Source organism: Salvelinus namaycush, chromosome 29 (assembly GCF_016432855.1).
Source record: "Salvelinus namaycush isolate Seneca chromosome 29, SaNama_1.0, whole genome shotgun sequence".
NCBI lineage: Eukaryota > Metazoa > Chordata > Actinopteri > Salmoniformes > Salmonidae > Salvelinus > Salvelinus namaycush.
In genome coordinates, this window is record NC_052335.1 from 17,194,704 (window position 1) to 17,216,567 (window position 21,864).

The following is a 21,864-nucleotide window of genomic DNA, read 5'->3' on the forward strand; positions in this document are numbered from 1 at the left end:
TTAGTCATAATCTCATCTCTGCTCAGGCACTAGCAGCCAGCCAGCCATCTCTGCTCAGGCACTAGCAGCCAGCCAGCCATCTAACATCTCTGCTCAGGCACTAGCAGCCAGCCAGCCAGCCAGCCATCTAACATCTCTGCTCAGGCACTAGCAGCCAGCCAGCCAGCCATCTAACATCTCTGCTCAGGCACTAGCAGCCAGCCAGCCAGCCATCTAACATCGCTGCTCAGGCACTAGCAGCCAGCCAGCCAGCCATCTAACGTCGCTGCTCAGGCACTAGCAGCCAGCCAGCCAGCCATCTAACATCTCTGCTCAGGCACTAGCAGCCAGCCATCTAACATCTCTGCTCAGGCACTAGCAGCCAGCCAGCCAGCCATCTAACATCTCTGCTCAGGCACTAGCAGCCAGCTAGCCAGCCAGCCATCTAACATCTCTGTGCTTCCCAACGGGTCATCCTATTTAGCTAGGCTAGCAGCTGCCAATGCAGCAGAGCTGTCTGACAAAAATTACTATTTCAGTTCTTCAAAGTAGATAGGGCATACTTTCAAGACTGCTAAATACCAAGTCCAACTATCAATCGGGTAGAGCTACCACACGAACAGTCTATCACTCTTGTCGTTGTGTTGTATACATTCCTTTCTAATACCGTCTGCGTATATCCATCTGTTCAGGGCCGGGAAGAACATGGCAGGCAGCGCACACGCAATGGATTATGGGCATTGTAGTTCATTCATTGTTTCTGTGGTGAACTAGGTTGAATATTTATTTTATTTTTTATTACTAGGTTGAATATTTTTCTGTTGAAAACAACTTCCTATAGCGTCACAGTTTGATTTCTCTCGTGCTTGTTTTTATTTCTCTAGAGTAACGCCTCGTTGAATCCCTCTTTTTTTTGTTCAAGTAATTGAACCGACGAAGGTCAATTTGTTGTTTAATAAGCCAGGAATAAAACAACTTCGGATAATTGCAGAGCACTATTTGATAGAGATTATGCCCTTGCATTGGGACAGAATTAGCATACTGTGTTTAGAATTTAAGAATAATTGAATTGGAGACTGACTTGCACTGTAGATGGCCACACAAGAAATCAAACCAAGACGTTTTGCCGCCAACTTTAGCAAGCCGCAAACGTTTCTTTATATCTGAAAGGTGTTGCAGCCAACAAAGCCTGTACTTTTATTTACGCCAAACTAGTCATGATTGCTGTAACATGTTTAAAAGTCCCACCAGTACAAAACGTCCCCTTTCATCTTACCGGATTTGGCACCATTAAATCATGAATATTCTACTGTTCTCCGAAATCAAACTCCGTACTTGTCATTATGAAAAATTATAAACAAAATGGCAGTCTGCATGCAGCATAGCTGGTCCAAATAGCAATGTTACCAGCTCTATTTTATGCACAAAAAAACCTAGCAAGCCAGGCAACTAAAAGCAACTTTCTTGACAATGCTTTGGTTTGTTGCTAGCTAAACTTAACGTTAGTTATCGAGCTGGCTACCAGCTCATATACAGCGTACTCGGAAAGTATTTAGACCCCTTCACTTTTTCCATTTTGTTACAGCCTTATTTCTAAAATTGATTAAATAAAACATTCCTCAATCTACACACAATAGCCCATAATGACAAAGCGAAAACAGGTTTTTAGAAATGTTTGCAAATTTAAAAATAAAACAGAAAAACCTTATTTATATAAGTATTCAGACCCTTTGCTATGAGACTCAAAATTTAGCTCAGGTGCATCCTGTTTCCATTGATCATCCTTGAAATGTTTCTACAACTTGATTGTAGTCCACCTGTGGTAAATTCTATTGACTGGACATGATTTGTAAAGGCACACACACCTGTCTATATAAGGTCCCACAGTTGACAGTGCATGTCAGAGCAAAAACCAAGCCACGAGGTAGAAGGAATTGTCCGTAGAGTTCCGAGACAGGATTGTGTTGAGGCACAGATCTGGGGAAAGGTACCAAAAATGTCTGCACCATTGAAGGTCCCCAAGACCACAGTGGCCTCCATCATTCTTAAATGGAAGAAGTTTAGAACCACCAAGACTCTTCGTTGAGCTGGCCGCCCGGTGGAACTGAGCAATCGGGGGAGAAGGGCCTTCGTGGGGAGGTGACCAAGAACCTGATGGTCACTCTGACAGAGCTCCAGAGTTCATCTGTGGAGATGGGAAAACCTTCCAGAAGGACAACCATCTCTGCAGCACTCCACCAATCAGGCCTTTATGATAGACTGGCCAGACGGAAGCCACTCTTCAGTAAAAGGCACATGACAGCACGCTTGGAGTTTGCCAAAAGGCATCTAAATGACTCAGACCATGAGGAACAAGTTTCTCTGGTCTGATGAAACCAGGTTTGACCTCTTTGACCTGAATGCCTAGCCTCACTTCTGGAGGAAACCTGGCACCAGGGAGATGGGAGACTAGTCAGGATCGAGGGAATAGATGTACTGAGCAAAGTGCAGAGAGATCCTTGATGAAAACCTGCTCCAGACTGCTCAGGACCTCAGACTGGGGCAAAGGTTCACCTTACAACAGGACAACGACCCTAAGCACACAGCCAAGACAACGCAGGAGTGGCTTCGGGACACGTCTCTGAATGTTCTTGAGTGGCCCAGCCAGAGCCCAGACTTGAACCCGATCGAACATCTCTTGAGAGAACTGAAAATAGCTGTGCAGTGACGCTCTCCATGCAACATGACAGAGCTTGAGAGGATCTGCAGAAAAGAAGCACAGATCTGGGTAACATGCTGACCAGACCGGACACGTCACGTGCGCGAGCGTCGCAAAATAAATTCAGAAATCCATGTTATTCAATTATTGCACCCACACTGCTCGCGAGCATCTACGACGCCAAGGGCTAAAATAGAAGTCGTTCCTATTTCTGACGCAGATCGCGCTGAAAGTCATCTCCTCATTGGTTTATAGAAGCAGGTACCCACGTACCATCTCCTCATTGGTTGTACCCACGTGGGTGATTGAAAGACGAACTTTGTTGCCGGTTGTCGTGGTAATACAATGAAAGTTTAGATGCGATCACCATATAAGTTCAAAGATGAACAAGCCTGGAAGGAGGAGAGATGACTAGAAACAATTCGGTTGGCCGTTTTATGTGTGGATTAATTGTCGGAGTAGAGGTCCTTGTGCATTTCAGGTAAAATAACAACTCAATGTTTATATCCCAGGACAAATTAGCTAGCAACAGCAAGCTAGCTAAATAGGACAAATAAACATTAGCTAGCAAGTGCAAGCTAGCTAGCTTGCCGTACATGTTTAATGCTTTTCGACCTGTCCCCACATTAATGTCATTGGTTGAGAGTTTGTTTTGATATTTTAACCTGCGTGTCGTGATCGCGTTTGGTGTGGGGGGGGCAAAATAAATGTATGCACGATGGCGCATGCGCGCAGCGGTTTGGGTTCCGTGTAAGGGTGCAAAATACTTTCTGCAGCATTGAAAGTACCCAAGAAGACAGTGGCCTCCCATCATTCTCAAAATAGAAGTTTGGAACCACCAAGACTATTTCTAGAGCTGGCCGCCCAGCCAAACTGAGCAATCAGGGGAGAAGGGCCTTGGTCAGGGAGGTGACCAAGAACCCGATGGTCACTCCGACGCGATGGTCATTATATACAATAGGTGTTGTGTAGAATCAGAAAATATGACTAAAGATTCCCCTCTGTTATATGTTCTGATCCATTCACCTACGTGAGCCTCTCAAGTCTCACACTCCAGAGTTCCTTTGTGGAGACACACAGCTCATCACCTGGCCAATACCATCCCTACAGTGAAGCATGGTGGTGGCAGTATCATGCTGTGGGATGTTTTTCAGCGGCAGGTACTTGGACACTAGCCAGGATCAAGGGAAAGATGAACGGAGCAAAGTACAGAGATCCTTGATGAAAACCTGCTCCAGAGCGCTCAGGACCTCAGACTGGGGCACCAACAGGACATCGACCCTAAGCGCACAGCCAAAACAATGCAGGAGTGGCTTTGGGACAAGTCTGACTGTCCTTGAGTGGCCCATCCAGAGCACGGACTTGAACCCGAACGAACATCTCTGGAGAGAATCCAGAAAAACAGGAGAAACTTCCCAAATACAAGTGTGCCAAGCTTGTAGCATCATGCCCAAGAAGACTTGAGGCTGTAATCGCTGCCAAAGGCACTTCAACAAAGTACTGAGTAAAAAGGTCTGATATTTCAGTTTTAGATTTTTTATAAATTTGCTAAAATTTCTAAAAACCTGTTTTTGCTTTGTCATTATGGGGTATTGTGTGTAGATTGATGAGGGGGAAAAAACTATTTAATACATTTTATAATAAGGCTGTGATGCAACAAAATGTGGAACAAGTCAAGGGGTCTGAATACTTTCCGAACGCACTGTAATTACCAGAACACAAGATTGAGTTTAACTGTAGCCAACTTTTTATTCACCCTAACGGGAAAATTAACAGATTATAGGGTAATTATTTACAAGTACGGTGAGCTGCTAACTTACTGTTGAGAAAGTCAAGAAATAAAAGTGAATTCTGTCAGAGGAATTTAGAACAACTTGCTGTCACATGACAACTGTCTCAACAACGGGGTCAAAGCTGAATGTCTTGCTCCTTGCCGGCTAAAGCAATGGCGATAAAAAAACGGTAATGCCGACAAGAAAGAGGTAGAAAGGGGGCTGATCATTTCCCAAGTGTTTTTACAGGCAACATAACGTGAATCCTATGTGAAAGCAGTACTATACTCCTCTTCATCTTTTTCAGTGGCTCTTGACCTGTGGCACAACAGAAGACCCCAAAATACACAGACTTACTCACTTCCAGTGAACTGATAAATCCATGGTTATTGTAAGAGAAAGGCAGTAGAGCACAGGGGTGATATTTAACATTGTATCATTGGATGAATGTCTTGGTTCAGCTCTAGTCCTTTCTCTCCTGGCCCGTCTTAAGGGTTAATCAGTCTAATGTTCACTAGTGGGATTAGACACAGACCAAGAACCAGTGCCAGAGAAATTAAGTAAAACACTTAAACCTACAAACAAACAACTGCGTGTGTGCGTGCGTAGCCTAGCGACAGGTGATGAGCCAAATGTTTTTTAGAAGCAGCTGGGTGGCAGACTGAGTCAGATACAGGCATGAAAACACAGCCTACAATTGAGACTTTCAAAATCAGCTCCATTTTAGATCATGGTTTCTGTAAGACTGCTTTTGACAGCTTCCTCTCTACTGTGCTGTGCTACATGGGCTGGTGCTCACTGTTCAGTGGGAGGCCTTGGGCATATTATCCATCCAAAACAAAATGAGCAGCTATGGAGTGCCGTCAAAGCCAAGTGGAGCCCCAGCTCTAAAACAATCAGTCAGTGAGAAAAGTCTGGATTTAGATTAGCACACAAAGACTGAAATCCATTAGAGCGGTTCAAATAGCACTGCCTTTCACAGTCAGAGGGGGGTGGCACTTTTTTTTTTTCTCGCTTCACTTTTCTTAGTGAGCGCTTCAATTGCAAATCGAATTTCGTGCTCCTTTCTGTGGTCCAACTCGGCTCAGTGAAAGCCTTTCCAGAACAGTTGAGGTCAAAGGGTCAACATTCAAAGCCCAGTAAATGGCAGCTCTGAAACAGTCACCCCCGCCTTGGCCTCACACTCCTACATCCAGACCTCAAGAAAATATTATGCTACTACTTCCTATACACAGATGAACAACAGTGATTTGCACCTGTCAAAGTAGCAATATACAGAACCAACACATTGTCTGTTCAAACTTTGAAGCAAGGCCTCTTGGGTAATTTGTTTCATATACCATGGAAGGGTAGGGTACGATTGGAACGCCTTTAGGCAATTAGATCATTCCATCTTGGGAATATTCTGACAGAATTTTCCACAGACAGCTGAATCATACGAGGACAGTCACAGCCAGACCAGCGGTTTGTCGCCATGAGCGGTTTGTCGCCATGAGCGGTTTAGAATGTCAGAGCCTAAAAGGGCAGTGGAGGATTTAGGTATGGTCAACATGGGCAACCGCCCAGGGCGGCATCTTGCCGGGGGCGCCTGCACAAAATGTTTTGTAATGGTGACATTTACGCAATCGGTTTTCTATCGCTCATTTGCACGTCACGTCAATGATATGTCACCGTTTAGTTTGTGAGCTAGGCAGGCTACTGCCTGGGATGGTCTCCCACTCAGAAGTACAAGATGGGGAGGGGGGCGGGGGTAGGTTGACCTCAGGTCTCCCTACTGGAAGCCCGAGGTAGGGGGAGCAGGGGAATCTATCAAATAGCGCACCTCTAACTGTGTAAAGTACTAATGCAATTAGTCAAATCAGTCACTACGAAATGCTACCAAATAAACCACAATTCATTCACAATACTGTGAATATGGAGTTCGACATAGTTGCATTTTTTTCTGGTTTGTTGCGAAATCGTTAAGAATAATATAAAACCTGTCTGCACACCACCAAGGTGAATTAGTTTAGTTTTGACTCTTGGTTGACAGTGTTGGGGGATGGGTAATGTATTGATGCTCGAGTGCCAAATCAACACAAATTGATAAGAAAAGGTCTAAGCCATCAGGTGCCCAGTTTAGGAAGAAGAGGAAAGAAGAGGAGAAACGCAAAAGATAAAGGTATGCATCTATGTCATCTCTATGAGTATAATATTATGCATGTAATGAAGTAGGCTAGTATAACACTTATGTTTGTTAGTCTGTTGCTTGCTATGCTATTACACATAGGGCGATAATATTCAATTTTCTGTCCAACTAGCTTACATAACATTGGATATAATTTCACACAGTTTCATCATGATAATGTGTGTAACCTGCAGCAAAACGATTACAACCTAACTAGCACACCATTGATTTGGTTGACTTTCATTGAGGTGACAAAGGTTTTGTGTGTTTGTATTGACTAGGTCCTGAGCTCAGTAAGGGGAATTTCCAATGCTGTAGGTTAACTTAAGACGTATATATTATGCTGATATCTTGTATCTTTTGTGATATATTGCGTCTTTTGGGGGGGGGGTCTTATGCCTAGAATTAGCCAAGGAGGTTGTATGGTTCATTTGGTACCTATTCTGAAAGTTTGATAAATTCTGCATAATAACATGTATATTTAATTGTGCAACAAATGGATTTAGGGTGTCAGATTCATATACTGTATTCCAATGCAAATTCAGGGGCACTTCTGAAATATTTTGGAGCACCCTCTGGCACTGGCCAGGAAGAGAAGCCATCTACCTCCTCAGCCACACAGGCCTCTTCAGAAATTATCTCTGAGCCTCAGGAGGAACCATCCAACTCCTCAGCCACACAGGTGTCTTCACAAATGTTGTCTGAGCCTGAGGATGAGGATGAAGACCCATTTGCTTCCACTTATCCCCAGCAGGATACTTCAGGTGTGTTTGTGTACACGCACATGTGTTAATGTGCACATCCCTGCATAACAAACAATCTTCCTTTTGCAAAGTTTGAAGTTTCCATTTTGTAGGTAACAATGATGATTTTATTATTACTGGGTATGTATGTGGGATGTTCCACCACTGTAAATAATGTGAATAACATGTGTAAACTAATGCCCATGTGCTCTCCATTAGAAATGCCTGTAGCAGCATCCCCACCAAATCCTGCTGCTGAGGATGAACCACTGTCTACAGACCCTGCTGACTGGCCTTCAGTTTGCAGAGGACCAAGTGAGGTACCACCTAACTGTGTTCTCCAGAGGAATGAGAGTGATGGAAAAAGTTGCCACACCAGTATTTCAGGAAGACCTTGGTGAGTGGTGAAAAAAATCCCTAGAAAGTTGGTTGGTGTATTCTGAAAGAAACAACAGCCTCTTCTGCTGCAAACTTTAAGAACATTTATTTAGCAAACTCTGGACTGACAGACTGGAAACCTGCAAGTTCTTTGCTGACTTCACACGACAGCAGTCCAGAAAACCAAAACTGCATGAAAACATGGAAAGAACTGGCAATGAGGATCAAAAAAGGGGAAACAATTAATAAGCATGAGATGGCACTTATGGAGGCTGAGAGGATAAGATGGACAGAGGTGTTGACATGTCTGACTGCTATTGTGCAGTCTCTGGCAATTAGAAATCTGGCACTAAGGGGACACACAGAAACACTGTCCTCTCCGTCAAATGGAAATTTCCTCAGAGGTTGAACTGATGGCACAATTTGATCCAGTCATGAAAGAGCACCTTAACCGTGTCCAAAAGGGGACCTCGAGTCACACCACCAGCTACCTTGGCCACCAAATACAGAATAAACTCATTGATTTTTTGAGCAGCAAGGTCACTTCAATAATGGTGAGTGACATCAAGCTAGCAAAATTATTCTCTATCATTCTAGATTGCACCTCAGATGTCAGCCACACTGAACAGTTGTCAGTTGTGATTAGAATTGTGTCACTGAAGGAGGAGCCGCACAAAGTAACATTTTATGGGGTTTCTGGAGGCAGAGGAGTCCATGGGCCAACATTTGGCATCCCGGATTCTCTAAAGATTAGAGCTAAAAATTCCTTTTGAGAACTGCAGAGGCCAGTCTTATAAATGTGTCCAAGCCAGCCTCCTGGAAATGAATCCAAGAGCTCTATTTGTGCCATGTGGGGTTCACACATTGAACCTGGTTGTGGCTGATGCTGCCAAAAGTTCTGTCGATGCCAGAGTTACTTTGGCATCTTACACAAACTGTACACCTTGTTCTCAGCCTCCACACAGCGATGGGATATCCTGAAAAAAAACATGTGGACATCACTTTGAAGATGTGGACTGAGACAAGGTGGGAGAGTAAAGTCAAGAGTGTAGAGCCACTGAGGTATCAGACAGCAGCGGTGAGAGAGGCACTGATTGAGGTGAGGGATCCAACCAAAGATGATGTGATAAAGATTGAGGACCAGTCCTTGTCAGAGGAAGTGGGATCATCCCGCTTCAGCATCTGTACAGTGGTGTGGTATGACATCTTGAGCCAGATCCAACATGTGATCAAGCTGATGCAGTCTCCCAGCATGCATGTGGATGTTGCAGTCAGTCTTCTCAGAAAGACAGAGAGAGGTCTCAGCAACTACAGGGCAACAGGCTTTATGACTGCACAAACATCAGCCAAGGATATTTGCGAAGGTATGAATGTAGAGGCCGTTCTACAACAAAGGCTGAGGTCCACAAAGTGGCACTTTTCATACGAATCATTTGATGAGCCTTTGAGTGATGCACTGAAGAAGCTGGAGGTGACATTTTTCAATGTCGTTGTTGATGCTGCAACCTCGGCCTTTCAGGAAAGATTTTCCACATTGGAAAATGTGAGAGAGAAGTTAGGAGTGCTGTCAACCTTCCAAAGTCTCTCAAATGAGGAGCTGACAGAGCAATGTGAGGCCCTTAGTATGACACTGCAATATAAAGAACACTCAGACTTGGATGGCAAAGAGCTTGCACAGGAACTGAAGAACTTGCCATTGAAGACCATGACCCTGCTTGAGCTGCTGATATTTATACAGGAAAGGGAGCTCTCAGAACTGTATCCAAATTTGTGGACTGCTCTCAGAATTTGTCTTACTCCTCTAGTGACCGTAGCAGAGAGGAGCTTTTCAAAGCTGAAGCTCATCAAATCCTACCTGAGGTCCACCACATCACAGGAACACCTTAGTGGCCTTGCTGTCATCAGTATTAACCATGCAATTGCTGGGCAGATTTCTTATGATGATGTAGTTGATGACTTTGCATCAAGGAAGGCAAGAAAGGTCAGGGTTTAGATGGCAGTTGTGCAATTTAGTTTGTGTGTTTCTTGTTTGAAGTGCAATAGTTTAATACACAGGTTCTCTTCTTTATAAGTGTGTTAGTCTAGTTGTGTATGATAGGATTTGTGCAATTTAGTTTTATTTGTGTGTGTTAGTTTATTATCTAGGGCATTGTGGGGTTCCTAACTCAATGCCTTCACCTCCACCATAACCTTGGAAGCTTTTCACCACCTCGCTCTTCCTTTAAGACTCGACTTTTTTGTAAGCGAACAGAATTTTGATTTCCCTGCATTTTGTGTTGCCTGGGCAACCCCTTCTATGTGGACCCCAACCCCTTCTATGTGGAAAAGTATTCCGCATTAACTATTCAATGCAATTCTATTTGTGTATGATAGGATTTGTGCAATTTAGTTTGTGTGTTTGTTGTTAGCAATAACGTAATAATTCGATTCACTTTAATTTGCATTTATATACTACAATGCATTTCTATGTCTTTGTTACTTCTTGATATTTATGGGTCTTATTTTTGTATATATTTTTATAGTCTTAAATGCTGTGATTATTTGTGTTCCAAATGTCTGAATAAAAATGACAGTGCAGAATCCGTTTTTTTTTGGGGGGGGGGGGGGGGGGGGGGGGCGCGTCCATGGAGCCATACAAGCTACAACCGCCACTGCTGAAGGGTCAGTGAATCAGGAGTGTAAACTGCTGTGGGCTAGTAGGACGACGTGTCACACACTTTCACTGACACCCCCCCGTTGCGCTGAGAGGCCGTCATTAAGCTTTGTGACAACATTATTGATCATTCATTCAGCCAAGTTGTATGTTGGATATGCACTTAAGTACTGGATATAGAAAGGGCTGAGCAGATCTCTGAATGTAGATAACATGAAACCGAATATTCATACAAGGAGAACTTTGTATTGGACCTGAATGTTTACTAGCTTTATTACATCCTCCATGTAGAGCAGCAGTAGTGTAGCAGTATGTTAGGAGTGTGTAATGTGGCAGTAGGACTGTGTTTCCCTTTGATTATCCTGACCCAGTAGTGATTAGTGATTTCCTGTGGGGCTTCACATGGCTCTCTCGCTGTCCCTTAGCGCTAACAGTGTCAGATCACACACACTGACACAGCCTCTTAGCAAGGCAAGGATCTAATCACATGGACACTTGGCCAAAGGACTGAAAAATCTTGTCACATTTTAACAGACACTATCAGAGGGACAGGAGGTGCAGTGTGGGTAAGAAGGTCCACTGCTGTACAAAGGTCAGGTGGTGTGAGTTTGGTTTTAGTCAAACTCCGGTCGAGTGCCTCTCCTCATAGCTACAGTAGTTAGTACGACAGTGATACCGACTGCTCCGGCTCTTAAACGACATCTATGGAAGTGTTGGCTAAAAGTCTCTAAACAATCCATCATACTGTCATACTATGACATAGCTAAACTAAAACGTATATATGTGACCCGTTTCAGGAAACTAGGCATATGTCACAACTTCACAGGAGAGCCATTTGAACGTTTTTTACATTTTTTACGTTTTTTTGTAAATACAAATGCGTTTTTGGGCCGAAATGCCTGGAACGTGAACTTTCATGTGCCTTAATAACAAACTTGTATGCCATCTGTGAATAAAAGTTTTAAAATTACGAGACTTGGTTAAGCCACAGAAAAAGCCAGCAACCTTCCCACTAGCCATGATTGGCTGAGATAATGAGTGGGCAGGACATGCCGAGAGAGAAGTTTGGATTGGTCTGCCATATAGAAGGCTTCTGTCTATTTGAGCTGGTCGGTCTGTGTTGGTAATCCTGTGGAACGTTGTTGTTGTTTTTTTAATTAAATGATCGTGTGGTGGAGCTGCACAAGTGTTGCTCGCCACTTTCTGGAGGATCGAGTGGAATTAGAGTACGATAGCTAAAGTAATGGAGAAAACACCCGTCTCCGGATTACATCTTCAAACTAGGAGCAACCGTGGCATGGCGTCCATGACAAGGAGATGCGTGCGTCATGCAGGATGATGTATACGGCGGATAACATAGTCTAGCTAGCTATATTTCAGATATTACACAATTCTAATTTTGACAGAAAGCAGATTACTTTCAAGCTAATGTGTACTGTTAGCTAGCTAACGTTAGCTGGCTGGCTCCCTAGCTAACGACACGTGTATGACGTTATTATTCATATCCCAGAACCGTTTGCTTGCTAGTTAGAGCCTAATTTTAGCTAGCTAACATTAAACCTGGTTGGTTCGCTCCCAGCAGATTCATGCAGGGTAGTAATGACATGATTTGGTACTATGTTTATTGTTGTTTAACTAGCTGGCTCGCTCATTAGCTAACGTTACGTGTGTGATCTTACACGTTATTTATCTGGCTAGGTTCATTGTTTACCTAGCTAGCTAGCCATCTACCTACCTGTCTTAAGCTAAAAAGTGTACAACACCTGTTGAATATGGCCGGTGTCAGGAAAGGTAGGCAAAAAAGCATAATGAGGCCTTACGAGTGGTGAAGTGGTCTAAGGCACTGCATCGCAGTACTAGCTGTGCCACTAGAGATCCTGGTTCGAGTCCAGGCTCTGTCGCAGCCAGCCACAACCAGGAGACCCATGGGGCGGCACACAATTGGCCCAGCGTCGTCCGAGTTAGGGGATGGTTTGGCCGGCAGAAATGTTCTTGTCCCATCGCGCACTAGCAACTGCTGTGGCAGGCCGGGTGACGCTGACACAGTCGCCAGGTGTACGGTGTTTCCTCTGACACACAGGTCCGGCTGGCTTCCTTGTTAAGCGGACATTGTATCAAGAAGCAGTGCGGCTTGGCTGTGTTTGAGGACGCACGGCTCTCGACCTTCACCTCTCGAGTCCGTAAGGGAGTTGCAGCGATGAGACAAGACTAATAACCAAATTGGATAACACAAAATAAAATAGAAAATAGAAAACAATGAAATTGCAGAACTGGTTAGGCTGTTTTCATGTTGGAGGTAAACAAAATTGTCCAGAGTGTCAAGTGTGCACTGAACGCTCCGGGAGCGAAACGAGATAGGTGGGGCTAAAGCTTAAGAGGGTGTGAACAATGCTGAATGGGTGTAGACAAAGCAGAGCTCTTCACTAGATACCAAAACATTCAAAGGCCATTTTCTCAAAAGTGGGTTTACAAGTTGATCAACTTTAAAAAGGATAATTACTTTCCCATTGTTCTTCAAAAATGCAGTGTATGATACCATTTTGTAGCTTTGAATCTTTACTTTTATCCAATGTAAAAAACACATTTTCAAATGTTGCTACATAAGACCAAATCCAGGTGGTGAGTCACATATTTAAACCACAAAATATTAGTCAAAAGCATACTTGCTCTCCACAATAGGGGCCTGATGCGTGCTTGGTTTTGATAATAGGTCATTAGAAAGCTCTAGCGTTTCCTGGAATCTCCACCCCTACATAGAAGAGAGGTTAAACTCTGGCGGGGGTGTCTTGGCTCTGCCCCCACAGCTTTTCTCCCACCAACGCACACTAATTAGTTGAGCTTTTCAGGCAGTTCACGCTTTGCTAAAAAGAGGCCCTTTCAGAAGATCTGCTTGTACTTCGCCAGTTCTCTTTCCCCTATAAGTAATGCGTTTCTTTTCTCAATCTTGCGCCGAGCGGTCAGGAAACAAAGGAGCGTGTTCTCAGTCAGGGGAGTTCATGTGTCAAATTATTCTCTTTCAGTGTTACATTCATTGTCACACAAACAAAGGAAAGATGTTTGTACGGGTTAGTTTATTATCTAGGCCATTGTGGGGTTCCTAACTCAATGCCTTCACCTCCACCATAACCTTGGAAGCTTTTCACCACCTCGCTCTTCCTTTAAGACTCGACTTTTTCGGAGGCGAACAGAATTTAGATTTCCCTGCATTTTGTGTTGCCTGGGCAACACCTTCTATGTGGAAAAGTATTCTGCGTTAACTATTCAATGCGCTCAGCATGGAAGACTGCACACAGGCATACGAGGCCGAACAAAGCAAGGCTGCATTACAGAGCTAAACTGCTGGTCTGTCTCATCTGTATGCGTGGATCGATGCACCCTGCTCTCGCTGTTCTCAACAAATTTGTCCTTTAGGCAGGACCATTTCTGATGTATGCCACAACACTGAGAATTCATAAATTGTGAGCAAAGAGAGAGAGATAGCTAAAAATCATGAAATTTCCAGTGTGTTCTGGTGGGTCTGCATAATCATCCGTGTCCTCCTCCATACAAGCACAGCTACATCCGCCCTCTACCCATACTGGCCCTAAGCTTCTCACAAATGACAACTTTGCATCTAAATGTCTCCATATATAGTGACAGGGCCGTGCAGCAAGGCTCACTGCTGTGCTGCTGATGCGTTCGGCTCCTAAATGGGCTTCAAGTGTTCTACAAGAAGCAAAAGAGAGCAGGGTGAAAAGACAGTACTGTGTCCAAGCACCCAGAACTTAGCACCACCGAATATTATGCAGAGTATGTAAAGTGATGGCTAACATGACACACACAATCCTAGCAGAGTGCACAGCTCCAGATGCATGGGCACTGCAGTGATTCTAGCCCTATGGGGTATAGTTGGCACTGGAAACAGAGGTCACGTGCTCAAGAGCTAACTGACAGGGGTTTCTACCCAAGCTGTAGAGCAAGAGACTGTAGGAGGATAATTGAGAGAGAGACTGCCACACTCAATAACACAGGCTGGCTGCCTACGCTACAGTAGCATGCAGCAGCAGTAACAGGGTGAATAGCTTGCAAGAGCTGGATTAAAAAACACACAGACCAGTCAGCGCTCGGCTGGCAGCTCCAGTTGTATTGAAAGATTTCCAGAGACCGCTACTGCAGCAAGGACGACCAACTTGTTTTACAGTCTCCATCAGTAGAAAGAGAGTTCTGCTTCTCAAAACACCAGGTTTCAAAGGATCTACAGGAGGCTAACAATACTTTGACGCTGTCATGGATCTGGTGAGCCGGTCGGGTGTTCATTTCACGCATCTGTAGTGGACAGTGACCTGCTAGCTAAGGGTTCACCATGTTAGCAGTGCAGGGGCAGCGAGGGAGCAATATTAATCCCTTTAGCCAGCACTGTAGAAGTCTCTGTAGGTCTGCTTTTACTACAGTTTCCGGTCACGTTCCAGGGATCACCAGTCAATCTCCCTAGAGACCCACCCTGCTTTTAGAAAACAGATCAGAGCAAGGTAATCCCATTGTCCAGGCCTGGCACATCGGTTCCAGAGTGGCACTGCTGTGTGGCAGGTGCACCGGCACGCTATGGGATGAAGGCCTGTCTGTGTCAGTGAGCCATACAGACTGCTCCGTGTCAACTCACTGATGTATGGGGTGGGAAGACAGTGTAGGCCCCCTCTAACGTGCTCTTCCCCAGACATTTCTTATTCAGATCAATAAAACACGAATTGATATCAATCGGAGACTTATGAGTCATGTTGCTCATAATCCGCAGTCAGAGTTAAGATGGTGGACGGATGGGAATGGACTGAGGAGAGCATGCAGAGAGATGCACATCTACGACCTGCCACAGGAAATCATGCTTGTTGAGGATCCCACGAGTGCGTCACGCACACATGACTGAGCAGCCGCCATATGCAGCTGGTCGCCCAGCACTACCCTGTCGTAATCACGCACTGACCAGAGAGAATGGGAATGACCATGTCCAAAAAACAATTAGGTCAAATACACTGAGTGTACAAAACATTAGGAACATCTGCTCTTTCCATGACAGACTTACCAGGTGAAAACTATGATCCCTTATTGATGTCACTTCTTAAATTCACTTCAAAAGCTGTGTAGATGAAGGGGAGGAAACAGGTTAAAGAATCAGTCTTTAACATTGAGACAATTGAGACATGGATTGTGTATGTGTGCCATTCAGGGGGTGAATGGGCAAGACAACATATTTAAGTGCCTTTGAACGGGGTATGGTAGTAAGTTCCAGGTGCACCGGTTTGTGTCAAGAACTGCAACGCTGCTGGGTTTCACACTCAACAGTTTCCCCGTGTGTATCAAGAATGGTCCACCACCCAAAGGACATCCAGCCAACTTGACACAAGTATGGGAAGCATTGTGTCAACAACATGGACCAGCATCCCTGTGGAACGCTTTCCACACCTTGTAAAGTCCATGGCCCGACTAATTGAGGCTGTTCTGAGGGCATAAGGGGGTACAACTCAATATTAGGAAGGTGTTTTTAATGTTCGGTATATTCAAGACACACACAAGACCCCAGGGTAACTGATCCCAAGGACAACAGGAGGGGGGTGAAAACCACATTGGGCAAAAGCAGAGACAGCACTAAGAATTTCTTTATAAAACTCTGATATTTCATCTTAGGACTTTACAGCTAACAGGTGTTAGTGGTAAACATTGCTCCAATAAGGTGAATTTATTGACTTACTGAATGCCTTGCCAACATATAAAAATACCTATTCGTTAACCAGTAGAGCAACTTGTCAATTTTTTTTTTTTTCACCTGGGTCCAATCAGGTTAGGGTACAGGTTCGGGGTCCCCCTTTTTACATAAATAAATTGGGTCCGGATCCGATTGTCCTCAGGTTGGACCATAGAAGACCTCTACCGTACACATACAAGACCTGTCAATCAAAACTCTCTACATCAACACCTCTCAAAGGTGCTGATCTTTGGCCCCTGTTATAGATGCCAAGTTTACCTTGCAGGCAACTATTCCATCGCCAGAGAGTGAGAAAGGAGAGTGAGTGTTAGTGTGTGTGAGAGAAAGAGACAGTGGGCTGGGCATATGTAAGGGTTTTATCCCCTTGCCACCTGGCCCAACCACTCAACCCCCACAGCAGGGGGCAGGGCTCATGGTTTCGCTCCATAGGGACAAATGGTAAAACTGTAGGCCGAATCCTGTTTCAGGTAAACACACTAATATGTTATTTCAAAAAATGCAGTCAATGTTTCATAGACCGTAATAAATGGTAACTGATATAATTTGTAAGTTCATACCAAAGCAAAGGTTGGAAAACTTGGAATAATACCTCAGGAGGTTAAAATAACATTCCTGTTTTAAAAGAGAGAGACGACAGGAAGTTATAACAGAGCTTAACATAACCTATTTCCACCAGGGCTTTAGAGCAGCATTTAAAAATGGACTGTTAGCAAAAGCAGCATTGTTCACTTTATAAATAATGCTGCCCTCATAATAAAAGGAAGCCATTATAGTAATCCTGTGTCATTTGACCAAATATAGGAGGCTTAAAACAAAAGTTGTCCGTTTCCTGTTCCATGAAAACTGAATACAATGTTAAAAGCATAATTACAAAAGGGTGACTTGACACTGGGGAGTTGACACTGGTTGTTTGGTATGCAGGCGTTGAGGTACAGCCGATTGATGCTGTGGTACTGAGAGGCCAGTCATTCTAATGGAGGAGAGCGTCACCCTGTCAGCATACAACACAACGCTCTACTCCAGGACAGAAGAGCGAGAAAGAGAAGAAAAAAAAAGTCCAATAAAACTAGACAAAAACAAGAAATTCCTCACTGAGCCTGTCACTTTGGCCTCCTCCAGTCTCCCTGTACTGCGGCAGTAAGTCACAAGGCCCTCTTCACAGAGCTCCACCATGTGTAGAGGAGTGATTCATGTCAGAGAGACAAGGCAAGACAAATCATCCATATCTTTAACAATGGAGCCAGTTCTGTTTCCTTATTTTACTTGTGGGTTGGCTCAATTAAGTGGCAAAGCAGAGGCATGAAGCACACAAAGGGTGATGTGGGGTGGGGGTTGAGTGAGTTATCAGGACACACTGACAGCCCTTTGGCTCTGCTGCTACAGCCTGATATAACTCACCATCAAGAGATACGTCACCAGATAAAACTGTGTCCACGCACACAAAGACAGATCATCTTACTTATACCCATTTAAACTGAGCATCACACACAAAAGGTGGGGGTGAAACACAACAGCCAAAAATGTTTTAATGAAGTCAGTGGATTAAACATTACATGAAATAATTTGAGTACAAAGTCACTTGTCTCCTGTGAATCAGCCCTAATCCTGGTGATTCCCTCCCGGGTCCACTTTCCTTGGACGAACAATCGCTCAGAGATAACTGAGTCTTTCCACATTGAAAGACGGAACTCCTCTGCAATGACGTCAGATAGAGGCCAAAAGAAAAAAGTCTTATAGAAAGGCTGGTTTGCAGTTTTTCGGTGAAATGATGAGAAATGAGAGATTAGGGATGGATAGCCAGAGAGAGGGAGGGACAGGGGGATGAAAAAAGCAGAGAGCAGATGGTGGAGGGTCGAGCGGGTGATGGAACCTGAAAACTTCAAAAGAAATCATTGGAGCACAATAACTTCTTTCTTACATCCTATTCTAAAGACTCATGCCACAGTCTTATGACAATCAAATGAGAAATGAGATCCAGTTACTGCTGTTTGGTAGAGACTATCTGTCATTAAAGCCTGGCTTTCCTCTCACTCACAGCTGACTGTGGAGAGACACACACACCTCTGTTCACCCCTCTTGACTGCTGTCTGATGAGCCAATTAGGCTCAAGAAAAACTTGGATCAAATTATTTGTTTTACGATTTTGGGGGTTAATCCATTCCATTAAAAACCAGAGGCTGAATATAATTGTGGCAGTCATCAGGAAAAAAGTATTATTTTTTAAATAGCAGCAGCACTTATACAAATGTTTTTGGTGTGACCAAACATAAAATATGCAAGAATTACTCAAATCAACCTCTAAAAGTTAATATTACCCATGGTGTACGAATAACATAGGCTAATAACAATAATAGAGTAAATCTCATAATACCAGCCTTTGTCTTTTAATCACATGAGAGTGGTTGTCTTAAATGAGTAACGCTTGGGGCCATTTCAGTGGCTGCTATTTCTCAGCATCAGTGTGACTGCAAAAGGCTCCTCAAAAGGAAAAGGCAGTCAGGGGTTGTTACATTAACAAATCACAGCAAAGTCGCCTGATGCTCAATTATCTAGCAGGACTGATACAACGTCAAGTGTGCTTCACTTCATATGATGCATAACAGACTCGTGGCTCAATTTTGGCACATCATGGGTTAGGGATATACAAGGAACAAGTACAGTTCAGCATTCATCACTTCGACATAGTGAAGGTGTCTTATGTTGACAGGTCTTTCGGCTTATAGTGCCTGATAAGTTAATGGAGAAAGACAACCTCCATGCTGTCTGTCCTGAGACACACCAACAAATGGCCATGAGTTTGTCAGGCCAGCAGCTTGGCCAGCCAGTAAACCCAAGCACCAACCTACACCTATTGGACAAACCCACCAGGCACATCTAATAGCCTAGCCCCCCTTTTGGCACTCATGTTTGTTGACTAATGAACAAAAAGAGAAAATAGAAAACAAGCAAGTTGTTAACATAGTAAATGGTGGGTGAAGTGGAAGTAGTATTCTGTCATTTACCATTTCCATAGAATACTACTTCCACAATTGACTGTCATTTACTATTTCCATAGAATACTACTTCCACAATTGACTGTCATTTACTATTTCCATAGAATACTACTTCCACAATTTACTGTCATTTACTATGTCCATAGAATACTACTTCCACAATTGACTGTCATTTACTATGTCCATAGAATACTACTTCCACAATTGACTGTCATTTACTATTTCCATAGAATACTACTTCCACAATTTACTGTCATTTACTATGTCCATAGAATACTACTTCCACAATTGACTGTCATTTACTATTTCCATAGAATACTACTTCCACAATTTACTATTTCCATAGAATAGTACTTCCACAATTGACTATTTCCATAGAATACTTCACCCACCATTTACTGTCATTTACTATTTCCAAGGAATACTTCACCCACCATTTACTGTAATTTACTATTTCCATAGAATACTACTTCCACAATTTACTGTCATATACAATTTCCAAAGAATACTACTTCCACTTCACCCACCATTTACTGTCATTTACTATTTCCAATAAGTAATGCGATCACTGATCACCAATGTGGATAAAAATTATTTGAGAATTCCACCAGTGTTTTAGTTCCTTGGAGCAGCCAGAGCCATTGTTAAACGAGGCTCTATTGGAGAGATGCCAGCAGCTGGCCCCATTTAGGACTTTCTCTGAAGGCCACCCCCCCAACACAATGTTGAGTCATGGATCTGAGTAGGGGTCACCCCAGTGGGTCACCCTCTGACTGTGGGCCAAGTATTGACATTTGAACTCTCCCTAGCCCACAGACAACTCCCTCCACTACAATGTGATGAGAGCACTAACAATGAGAGACCTTTTTTACAAACAGCCACAAGGCTATGTCACTTATACACTTAAGATAATACACGTATCTTTATCAACAACTTCTCACTGCTTGAATACAGGCATAGAAAAAATATTATATAAGACTATCTGAGATGTTTGTTTTTGTACCCTGGGATTAAACCTGCAGAGACAACATGGGACACATGAGTGCAGTGGAGTGCATCATCATCAAGCGTGACATAGGTGGGAGAATGACCTTAGAGCACTAACAAAACATTATGAGTTATATAAATCATACTTACCAAATACAGGTTTTGAATTGTGTATAAATATGTTCAATGAGAATACATGTGTTTCTTTCAAGACACAGCAGTCAGTGAGTGCACAACCCTTGCGGAATGAACCTGCATATTTTTTTATTTAAGTAGGCAAGTCTGTTAAGAACAAATTCTTATTTACAATGACGGCCTATGAACAGTGGGTTAACGGCCTAGTTCCGGGGCAGAAAGACAGATTTGTTTTTTTTACCTTGTCAGCTCGGGGATTCGATGTAGCAACCTTTCGGTTACTGGCCCAACGCTAACCACTAGGCTACTTGCCGCACCATAGCCCTGTCGACTTGTCAACATTAACGAAAAATCGGATGTTATAATTAAATGTATTTGTCACATTAATTCTATCATTGTCGTGGATAATCCCCAAGATAATATAACCATTTTTTTTAATGACAATAAATTAAAACCTATTGACCGTAGCATACACAACCCTAGGGGAAATGTTTCTTTCTGGAGGCGTGTGTAGGTGTGACATTGTATGAAATCATTTGTTTTTCAGTAAACCCTGTAATAAGCAACCCCTGAAAATTGCGCACTACATGTCTTGCTATTTGACATGCAAGGAGGCAACATCCATATCGACATTGCTGCACTACAATTTGCTGTACATGCAGAATATAAAACCATTTGTGCAAGACAAACCACCAAATAACCAAACGAATAACCTGCATTTTATCGCTTCCGAATAGAAACGTTGGACATATAGCTTCACTAAAAGTTAGTTGTGTGAATTTACTTAGATTTTGGCATCATGTTGCATCCTTTAATGCTTTTTTAAAATCAAGAATTTTATCAATTACTTACCTCATGATGATTCTGTCACAGGCCTAAAATAGTCTCTTCGTGGAGGGCTTAAAGTGTTATTTGACTGATGACTTATCTCGCAATAGTTTTCAGAAAGTTCGCACTTGAATATGTCACAAAATAAGAATATCAATGTAACGCCGCAGGACGAATTTGGTTCACAGTTACATCCAGTAAAGTAAAAAAAAATTGTTTTAAATGATTTATCCTACATGATCTAGTGCATCGCGTCACCGTTTATGAAAGTCTAATGAAAGAAAAGAGGAGAAAACAATGGTTTTCACTGCTGAGACTCCAGTCGTTTCATGTAGCGGCAGCGTGCCGCTGGGATCCCGGTCTCTCTGCTTCAACACTGACGCAAAGCTTTTCTCAACTACGTGAAGTACGTACAGACGTACAGAACATACAGGGCGACACCATAGAGATTTATAGAGGACTCTAGTTCCCCAAAACTCATTGTAGCATGGGCAGCGCCATCGAGGACTTTCACCATTTTGAAGTAGGCAACTGGCTGAGACTTCCTATGTGTTAATGAAGGATCACATAATTCCATCCAGGTTAGCCAATGCATTATACTTATGAGCAAAAGCTGAATTCCATAACTGCAGATGGCAGTAAATCGCCAACCTTGACAATATACCTGTTCAAACAACACACTCCAGGTGGCAGTATGCACCTTCAGTTTGTTTACCATTTTATAAAAGTAGTAAAAGAAGAAAATGGACTACTTAAAATGTTGATTACTTCAATGGCGCTGCCTTTGTGCTCAC

At 43.3% G+C, this 21,864-nt stretch overlaps 1 protein-coding gene across 1 annotated transcript in view; it reads right to left on the reverse strand.

Moving 5' to 3' along the window:
* The window catches only part of LOC120024352 (protein enabled homolog), a 150,943-nt gene extending 129,499 nt beyond the window's left edge, over positions 1–21,444 (reverse strand). Inside the window, 1 exon segment of the mRNA XM_038968576.1 lies at positions 21,095–21,444. Coding sequence (XP_038824504.1) covers positions 21,095–21,099 — 5 coding nt within the window. The 5' untranslated portion in view covers positions 21,100–21,444.
* Between the last annotated feature and the right edge of the window lie 420 nt (positions 21,445–21,864).